At 36.4% G+C, this 10621-nt stretch overlaps 1 protein-coding gene and 1 long non-coding RNA gene across 2 annotated transcripts; both read left to right on the top strand.

The window, feature by feature from the left end:
• The first annotated feature begins 678 nt into the window (after positions 1–678).
• LOC139123903 (uncharacterized) lies at positions 679–4296 on the top strand. The gene is made up of 4 exons (XM_070690055.1): positions 679–740; positions 1603–1919; positions 3505–3609; positions 3898–4296. Exons 2-4 carry the CDS (start codon positions 1611–1613, stop codon positions 4066–4068), a joined length of 585 nt encoding a protein of 194 aa, XP_070546156.1. The 5' UTR covers positions 679–740; positions 1603–1610; the 3' UTR covers positions 4069–4296.
• Positions 4297–5440: 1144 nt separating this feature from the next.
• On the top strand, positions 5441–10287 carry LOC139123920 (uncharacterized). The gene is made up of 4 exons (XR_011549792.1): positions 5441–5521; positions 6228–6544; positions 8724–8828; positions 9117–10287. It is a non-coding gene; the product is annotated as an uncharacterized lncRNA (long non-coding RNA).
• Positions 10288–10621: the final 334 nt, after the last annotated feature.

Genomic DNA, 10621 nt, shown 5'->3' with positions numbered 1-10621 from the left:
TTTATCTTTTTTCATTAAAACAGAGAAAGGTTTCAGGGGTCCTGTTATTAACAGGTACACTGAGAGGGGCAACGAGCTAGATTAAAAAAAAAATCAGAAGCAAAGATCAGGGGGAGTTTTGCTTACGTTCTGTATATTTTGTTTGGCCTGAGATAAAAACGTGTAGTAAGAGGTTCATTTATAACAATCAACTATACAAAAATCGGGTACCGCCAACAAAGCTGTTGGTGTAAAACGTTCGTAAACAGTTTTCAGCGGGAGGGAACATTTAAAAACGTTATGACATTTAGAACTTAGAAATGCGTGGAAAATCATTGATTGAAAGAGGATTTATTTCGTATAAGAAATGGCAGATCGAACTTTATACATATTTATTTTAGTGCTTATACAGGTCAATACAGGCAGAAAAACACAATAATAGAGGACCATTTATTACCTGATGTGTTTTTTGCCTTTGTTTGCCCTAAATACAAATTAAAATAGGTGTCTATATTTGCTGTAAATGTAATGTTAAAAGTGTGCCTTTATTGCATGCAATATGGTTTGATTCACTTCGCAGTGCTAGGGCGGTGACAAAAGGAATTTGTGAGGCTGGTCTCTGAATGGCTGCTTAAAAATGGAGTTCATATTGCACAAGTCAATAGATGACACAAGATCTTCGAATATCTGCAGTAACTGAGTTAAATAGATCACTCAGTTTGCGTCGACGAAGTGCTCACAACATAGCAGAGCAAGCGAAGGTAAGTGAGTAAAAAAGTATTGATAATTCTATTTGGCAAAGGAAAGAGGCGTCATAGTCTCTGTATGTTGGTAGGTAGTTAGGTAGGTATGTAGGTAGGTAGGCAGGTGGGTGGGTGGGTAGGTGGGTAGGTAGGTAGGTGGGTAGGTAGGTAGGTAGGAGGGTGGATGGGTGGGTGGTGGATGGGTAGGTGGGTGGGTAGGTGGGTAGGTGGGTAGGTATGTAGTTGAGAAAAAAGCATGAAAAGAATTAATAAATTCCGGTACGAAAAGTACCACTTGACACAAAAGCATTGCTTGTCGGTTTGTTTCAGCATCCATAAATGTAGAAAGTTACCATACAGATTTAAAAATATTGAGGATTTTTTCTTTGTGTTTATCATCAAATCAACAAACACACATTTCCTTCTTGAATTTAATCTTGTATTACTTTTTGTTTCTATTCTTGGCAGGTTATAACCTAATTAAGGTAGTACACACTTAGAACCTGAAAGTTTCATACTCCTACATTCAAACTTCAACCGGAGGGGCAAATATAAAACCAGGGATTGCAATGGAAGTGTGTTAACTGAGAATCAAACCGTCTTACAGCATATGTTATTTCTAAGGGAAAAAATATACTTTGCATTTCACAACAACCAAGTTCTTCAGAAGTTGATGTGTTGTTCACAGTATAAAAACAGAGCATACATAAGCAGCAGATCAGCAAAACATAACGTAAGCAAATTGACGACGTGTACACTACCTTAGTCTGTCCACGGTCCCCCCATCAATATCATTTTGTGGAGGGACTGTGCGTCTGACATAACGCCATAATTTCCCCTTCCCCACGTCACATTGAAGCCAGCATTTTCTATCTTTTAGAAGGCGCCATGAGGTTGTTCTTTGTTCTTACCACTCTTATAACTGTCGCATATGGTCACGCCGATGAAGCAATTCAACCGAAACCATGGCAGTGTCACCACCTGGTCAGAAGAGTATACAATAACTCAATATGTAATGTGGTCATTACGGACGAGCTGGAGTGCTTTGACGAATTGATGGATTTGCCTGATAAGTTGAGAGATTTAAATCTGGTACGAACTTTTCAAGTGTACTTGGTTAGCGGTCCGTATATTGGTAAATCGAAGACTCATAGATATGTCGCAGTTTTAGCAGATCAAGTGGACACCATATACCTGGTAATGTGACAAATGCACGCTTTGCTAGGAATTAGCTAACTTTAGATGATCTGAAAGCCGTATGTGAATATTTGAACTTTCTTTTGAAAATTAAATGATATTGTTCAAAAATGGTGAAAGATAAGAATGACAGTCGTTTCGGAATGGATGTTACCAGTACATGTATTGTAAATCCTTGATCGAATTTGCTACCAGCTGTTGCGTTTGACGTAATGCCCGCCTTTTAAATTTGTTTAGCTATTTTGACATGTTGAAACTTACGTAAGCTTCCGGTTACTATTTTGCTTACTCGTTAAAATAACACGTATAGAAAAGAAGTAGAATTTGCTTTCCACTGATGAATTACAAAAGAAACCATATCATCAATTACAGCGGTTCCATTACTTGCTTCTCCAATGAAACGATACCTTGTTTCAAAAGCAAAGAAGGACTAATAATTCACTACAGTAGAACCACCCTGTCATGCATTTTAGTCATAGTTTAAATTCAACATAAATGTGACGGTGTTAAATAGCATATTCGAATAAATCGTTACTTGCATTGAACAATAAATAATGTCGAGGAGACATAGAATAAGACGAATTCTCCCGCCTTTTATTATTTGTAATGGCACTTCTACCCTTCCATTTGTTTATAAATGTTTATTTTCTGTGCGTTTCTTGTTTTTCTTGTTTACGCTGTCTTTCTACTTCGTATTTATTAACATCGTTTAAATGGTTAAAAACTCTACACAATAATTATACCATGTTTTGTAACTTTCTTTAATATCGAATATGGCTCAGCCCTTGGTGTTGCACCCGGGGTTAAGGTTAGAAATTTCATTTGTATTGATTCATGATTAGCAATAGTAAACGATAAAATAGAATTAATTGTTACTTGCTATAAACGTGCGAACGAGCACTGTGCCGAGTTTACTCTTTGATAAAAAACAGTTCACACTGTCACTCGTACCAGATTGCAGATCCTGCAGGTATCGATTTTCTGTTAAGTGTGTAAAAATGTGGGACATTAATTTAAAAATTTGACGGTAACCATGGTAAAATCTATTGTATTAAACATAGGACGCAATGTGCCATCATCGTTCTAATAGTAACTGCACTCCCTCTCCCTAACTTCCAACTGCAAGCTGAAAACTCGCGTCCTGTCGACTAAAAACTAGCAATTTATGCATCAAGCTATCACAGGGCGCTTTCAAAACATAATTCCCAGCATTCTTTGCGTATGTCCTCGTTCATATGTATTGCAGTTTTTCCTCCCTTTTCCTTATTTTAGGCGTTGTAGTAACGATATTTTGTATAAATGACAATGTAGGTAACAATACGTACTGGCTAAAAAGATATATTTTATGATTGGCATGTTATAATATAATACTTTGCAGGTTTCGTTTTAATTATTTACGAACTAAAAAAAATGGCGGCTCCAAACTATTTAGTCTGGTACATTTCCTTACTCGAACAGTATATTATGAACTTGCGCATGCATAGTCAGTAAGCCGCTGGTGCGAGTATCACAAAAAAACAATAATAATAAGTCTGCTCTCTTCTCTCACAGGCTTTGATTATCTAATGATCTTTGTACAAAACAGGGCACCAAGATTAAAAACGAGTTTGCTATTGAATGTCAAAGCTGCACGGTAATGCTGTACGACGGTGATTACGCATCAGTTCGCTGTAACATCTTAAGTTTGGAAGTAAGTATTCTCAATGAATGACCTATGCCCATTTTTTTCAAGTGACATACCTACGTCATCTCGACCAGTCCTGGCTAATCCCAAATTGTGATGGAGATGGTTCCTGTACAATCAATACTGTGATAACCTCTCTGTACCAGTAATCTATGTGAAAATGAATTGCGTTATTTGTTCAAAACGTGCACATGACCAAAAACTAAAAAAAACAACAGATTTGGATCAAGCTGTATACTGATTGTTCTGCGTAATTATACTCAATATTACATAAATTTCTCTTGTTCGTTGCAGGAGTGTCCGGAGCGACTGTCAAGCGGAATTTATTGGAATCCACCGGGGAATATCACATCTTCTTCAGACGCCCAGTTCTGTTCCTTCAAGAGAGTTGGTGACACATCAAATTTCTTTTGCAAGTATTATGAACCAGATATTGATATGCCTGTAACAGGACAATTTGGTTGAGAAGCAGTACGATGATAACACACCAATCACAAGATTGACATGTCACATCAAAACTTGAGAACATATTCAAATTCAAATAATTACGGTCTGCAAAAAGGAGTTTTATTTCCTAACACAGCACATCTAGATATTTTCAATGATCTTGGAAATAAAAGGAGATAGTTCATCAGCACCAGATCAGTGTGGCGTTGAATTTCTTTCATAAACTTTTTAGCATAATGGCAACTTCGTTTCACATAAATGGTCTTAGTTGTAAAAATTATTATCGTTTATATTTGGCTATTAAATGAAATTTCATAAAATTCTCTTATCCATTTGCATCCCTTTATCTTTACAGAGGAACGAAATCCACAAAAAATAGTCAAAATAGTCTCTCATAAGTCATCTAAAAATCAGCAATGTGCACGAAAGAAACCGACATAATATTGGCGTACACACAGCAAAGGAATATCGGCATGTACTGACGTGTAGGCGATAGATAAACGCTATATCTTTACCGAATCTAGGCCTCGGGAATCCTACACTTAAAAAGTTACAACCGCGATTATGTTTTCAGATTTGGTTTTGTGATTTAATCTAATGAGGCAATTCTATACACCGAGACGATTAAACTCAGTCCCGTTACGACTTACACTTTTTATGACAGCATTTAAAAATATTTTCATTCTCTTCGCGTAGATAGACACCACTTTGTCATTAATTTAATCATACTACATGCTTTATTTGAATATTTGTGTGAAAATAAAAGTGACACAAAATCGTAAATGTTTTCATTTACTAGGGAGTGATCGAATGAACAATCCCTAAAATATATGAAATGTTGATAACAAGACCCTGAGTGTTTTATGCCGAACTATTTTTAATTGGTTAGACTCGTTTGCCTGAAAGCACAAACGTTTAACACAACCTTTGCATGATTTGAACTGGCAGCTAGCTTATTTTTGAAACTGACCAGGCCCTTCTTTGAAGGAAAAGAACATAAAGTACTTAATACTTAGAAATGCGTGGAAAATCGTTGATTACAAGAGGGTTTATTTCGTACAAGTAATGGCAGATCGAACCTTTCTTACGCGTTTATAACATATTTATTTTAGTGCTTATACAGGTCAATACAAGCAGAAAAGCACAATACTAGAGGACCATTTATTACCTGATGTTTTAGTTTTAGTTTTTGTTTGCCCTACATTTAAATTAAAATACGTGTCTATATTTGCTGTAAATGTAGTGTAAAATGTGTGCCTTTATTGCATGCATTATAGTTTGATGTACGTCGCAGTGCTAGGATGGTGAATTGCATAATTTCAGAGCTAGGTCTCTGAATGGCTGCTTCAAAATAGAGTTTATGTTGCAGAAGTCAATAAATGAAACAAGACCCACGAATTCCTCCAGTCACTTACGACGAAGTGCTCACAACAAAGCAGTGCAAGCGAAGGTAAATTGGCAAAGTGAAGAGGTATGCAAACTATACTCTCAGTGTTTGTATGTGCGTGTACACATGAGAGTCTGTGTGGGCGTGTGTATGTATTTATATCTGTGTATGTGTATGTGTCACAGTGTGTGTGTTTGTTTGTGCACGCGAGCGTTGTCTGGGAAAAAAACTGCAAACATAAAACAGATGCCTTTCAATTAATCGATTCCGATACGAAAAGTACAATTTAACGCAAACGCAATGCTGCTATACTTGTCGGTTTGTTTCAGCATCCATAACTTTAGAAAGTTACTATATAGATCTTAAAATATTGAGGATTGTTTTTCTGTTATCATCAAATCAACAAACACACATTTCCCTCTTGAATTTCATCTTGTTGTACATGTTTTTTCCTTTCTTGGCAGTAAAAACCTAATTGGGGTAGTACGCACATGGAACTGGACAGTTTCATGTTACTACACTAAAAGTGTACTTTCTACAAAGTAATATTTGTTTTGTATTTCACAACAACCAATATTTTTAAAACTTGATTTGTTCACAGGATTTAAGCAGAGCGTACATAAGCATAAGATCAGCAAAAAGAATGTCGAAAATTGACGACGATCACAGTAACTTTGTCTGACCAAAGTCCCTCAACAAACCCGTTTTGTGGAGGAACCGTGCGTCTGACATAACTTCACAATTGCCCCTTTCCATCGTCACTCTGAAGCCAGGATTTTCTCTCTTTTAGAAGGCGCCATGAGGTTGTTCTTTGTTCTCGTCACTCTTATCATTGTCGTATACGGTCACGCCGATCAACCATTTGGATCAAAACCATGGCAGTGTCACCATATGTTCAGTAAAGTATACAATCACGCAATATGGAATTTTGTCATTACGGACGGGCTTGACTGCTTTCAGGAGTTGATGGACTTGCCTGAAAAGTTGAATTATTCATCTCCGATTCTAACTTTACAAGTGTATGGGGTTAGCGGTCCGTATATTGGTAAATCGAAGACTCGTAGATATGTCGCAGTGTTAGCAGATCAAGTGGATACCATAGACCTGGTAATGTGTTAAATGCATGCTTTGCCAGCAATTTGCTTGTTTTAGCTGATCTGAAATCCGTATGAGAATCTCTGAACTTTCAAAGACAAATAACACTGTTCAAAATGGTGAAAGCTGAGAATGACCGTCTTTTCGGAATGGCTGTTACCAGTACATATAGTAGATCCGTGATCAATATGCATCCAGCTTTTGCATTTGACCTTACGCCCACCTTTTCAATTTGTTAAGCGATTTGGATATGTTCAAACTCATGTGAGCTACTGGTTACAATGTTGCTTACTCATTAAAATAAGAAGTATAGAACAGAAGTAGGGTTTGCTTTCCACAGATGTATCCCAAAAGAAAGCAGATCGTCAATTATTGCCTTTCCCTCTATAGCTTCCCTAATGTGATGATATCTTTATTTCAAGAGCAAAGAAGGTTCAATAGGTCACTGAAATAGTGCCACCGTGTCATGCATTAAGTCATAGATTGAATTCAACTTAAATGTGACGGTGTTATACGGCATAATTGAATAAATCGTTACTTGCACAAAATAATAATAAACTTCAAAGATAAATATAGTGAGACGAAAATTCCTGCCTTTCGTGATTTCATAATGTTACCTCTACCCTTCCATTTGCTTACAAATGTTCACTTCTTGTGCCTTTCTTGTCTTCCTTGTTTACGCTGTCGTTATATTTATCTACTACGTATTGTATTTACATCATTTAAATGGTTAAAAACGTATACAAAATAAATATACCATGGTTTGTAACGTTGTTTCTAATATCAAGTAGTGCTAACCCCATAGTGTCGCGCCAGGGGTTAAGATTAGAAATTGTATGTCCTAATTCATGATTAGTTATAGTAAAGGTTAAAATCGAATTAATTGTTGCTTGCTTTATACGTTTGAAAGACCACTGTGCCGAGTTTACCATCTAATGAAAACTAGTTAATACTGTCACACGTACAAGATGTCAGAACCTGCATTTACAGATTTTCTGTTTAGTTGTATACATGTTGGACATAAGTTGGCAATTTTTACCATGATAAAGGCCTATTGTGTTTAACAAGGGATGTATTGTGCCATTATTGCAATAGTAACTGCTCTGATTAACTTCCAGGTGCAGCCAACGGAGCTATTCAATGAAAGAGCTATTCCGGAACAATATTTTAGGGCAGGGGAAATTTTAATTTTGCTTGGGCAGGGGACATATTTTTAGGTGGCAGGGCAGATATCGGTTGAATGTGTCGGGAACAGGGCTTGGCGAAAAACGATGAGACAGGGGAAGCTACTTTCAAAACGGGGACAGGGGAAGTTGAGCCGTGGTGTTTCCGGAAGAAGGCCAATGCAGTATGTGTCTGCATGGGAATGTTAATTTTCAGGGGAAATATTTTCACAGGACAGGGAAAAAATCGACAGGCTTTTTTCATCTCAGGGTAGCGTAGCTTCATGTCTGCTGGGGAAATGGAATGACAAATATTGATGGGAATTTTTTCCAGGGCAGGGGAAATCGGCAAGTCTTTTTCGCTACAAGGCGGGGGAGCTTCAAAAAATTGACAGTGGGGAAGGGAAACAGGCAAAATTAAGTGGGGAGTGGGTAAAAATGAAGTTTGAGTGCGGGAGGGTAAGTCGAAAAATTTTCAGCGGGAGGGCAAATTATGAACAGCTAATTAATTACCCTCATGACTTAAAATTAGTCAGTTCACATTACTTGTTATGCACAATATATCTTATTATAGTAAAGACCCCTTTAACTTCCCACTGCAAGCTGAAAAATATCGTTCCGCCGACTTAAAACTAGCAATTTTGCGTCAAGTTGACACACAGGACGCTTTCTAAAATTCAATCCAAAAATTCTTTGAGTATGTTCTCGTTCATATGCACAACAGTTTTCTCTCTGCTTCTGAATTTTAGGCGTGGTAGTAACGATATTTTGTATTAGTGACATGGTGGATAAAAATACTTACTGGCTAATAATACATGTATTTTTATGATTAGCATTTTATAAAATAATACTTTGCCTGCTTCTAATTTGTTTATTTACAAACACTAAAAAAACATGGCGGCACCCATGAATTTACTCTGGTGAGCATGCCTATTCAGTAAGTCCCTGGTGCGACTATCACAAAAAATAATACATCTAGTCTTTTCTCTCCCAGGCTTTGATTGTATAATTATCTTTGTGTAAAACAGGGCACCAAGGTTAAAAACGAGTCTGCTATTGAATGTCAAAGCTGCACATTAATGGTGTACGACGGCGATTACGCATCAGTTTGCTGTGACATCTTAAGTTTGGAAGTAAGTATTCTCAATAAGTGAACCTTACATAATTGTTTTGTGGTGACATGGCTACGTCAACTAAGCCAGTTCTGGTACATCACAAATTCTGACGGAGATGGTTCCTGGATAATTAATTCTGTGATACCCCCTCTATACCAGTAATCTTTGTGTCACAGTTGATGGCGTTGTTGGGTTTACAACTTGTACACGACCGAGACTCACAAGATCATATTATGATCGTGCTGTATAATAATTGTTCTGTGTAATTACACTCAACATGACATAAGTGTCCCTTGTTCCTTGCAGGAGTGTCCGGACAGACTGTCAGACGGAATTTATTGGAATCCACCGGGGAATATCACGGCTTCTTCAGACGTCGACTACTGTTCCTTCAAGAAATTCGATGAGAAAATTTGTTACTTTTGCATGATTTATGAACCAAATATTGATGTACCTAAAACAGAAAAATCTGTTTGAGAAGCTGTACGATGATTAAACATCAATCACAACAATGACGTATCACATCAAAACATGAGAACATCATGAATTCCAACAATTATTGTGCGTACACAAAAGTTGTATTTCAAGACAAAGCACATATCTTTAATGATCTGAAAAATAAAAGAAGATAGTTAATTAGCACCAGGTGTGTGTGGCGTGGAATTTCAACATGCAACTTTCCTACACTTTTTAAAAGCCGCTTCATGATACAACACGATTGGAACTAATTTGGGATAATTTGGAAATTAATGTCTGTTTAATCTGCAAATGTAAGCTCATCTGCTTTTCTTTTTAAGTTGTACACTTGTTTTTATGAGTACTTTGTAATATTGCAACATTCAGCTATACGGCATCTAAAACTTTTGGGAAATTTGAAAAATAAGAAGATCCAATTATCCCAAATTAGTTCCAATCGTGTTATAAATAAAAATCGTCTTGGCTGTATAATACTTTTATCAGTTATAAGTGGCTAACAATAGCAATGTCATAAAATTCTTTTATCCATTTGCATTCATTTATCTTTATAGAGGAACGAAATTAAAAAAGTCTCGCGTAAGTCATCTCAAAATCAACATGGTGCACGAAACATACCGACATAAATATTCAAGTACACACAGCAAAGAAGTACCTCCATCAATACTGCCATGTAGGCGATACATAAACCCTATGTCAGTACAGAATCTTGGTGTCATGAATACTACACGTAAAATGTTACAATCAAGATGAGGTTTGAAGATTTTGATTACCCCCTGAGACGATTAAACTGTGCCCTGTACAGACTAATTCTTTCATTGCAGCATTCAAAAATAATATTTTAATTATCTTTTTATTGCAATTCATCACTTATTCATCGGATTTTCTAACTTTTGTTTCTGTTATCTTTATCTATATTACATGCTTTCTTTCAATATATATATAAATAAAAACGCCATAAAATTGTATGTGATTCATGCACCGAAATATTAAACGCATATACATATAAAATTGCCCAGATTACTTTTGTTTCTAAATTGATTTTACGACAAGTTATGAATGATTGATTGATTGATTGAACAAAACCCAAAATTATACAAGGCCTTGAGTATTATATTCCGAACCATTCTTAATTGGTTAGACTTATTTGCCTGAATGCCTATATGATTTATACCGGCAACTAGCTTATTTTTTAACTGACTTGGCCCTTCTGTGGAAGAAGAAGAACACAAAGCTATCGCATTTAATATATAATTGCCTACGAGCTGCGCCTACGATGATAAACATTCAACCTATATCGAAGCAATCTTAATTTCTTCTTCAACAACAAGGAAACT

Source organism: Ptychodera flava (assembly GCF_041260155.1).
Source record: "Ptychodera flava strain L36383 chromosome 23 unlocalized genomic scaffold, AS_Pfla_20210202 Scaffold_23__1_contigs__length_28996876_pilon, whole genome shotgun sequence".
NCBI lineage: Eukaryota > Metazoa > Hemichordata > Enteropneusta > Ptychoderidae > Ptychodera > Ptychodera flava.
This window is presented reverse-complemented; position numbering and strand designations above follow the sequence as displayed.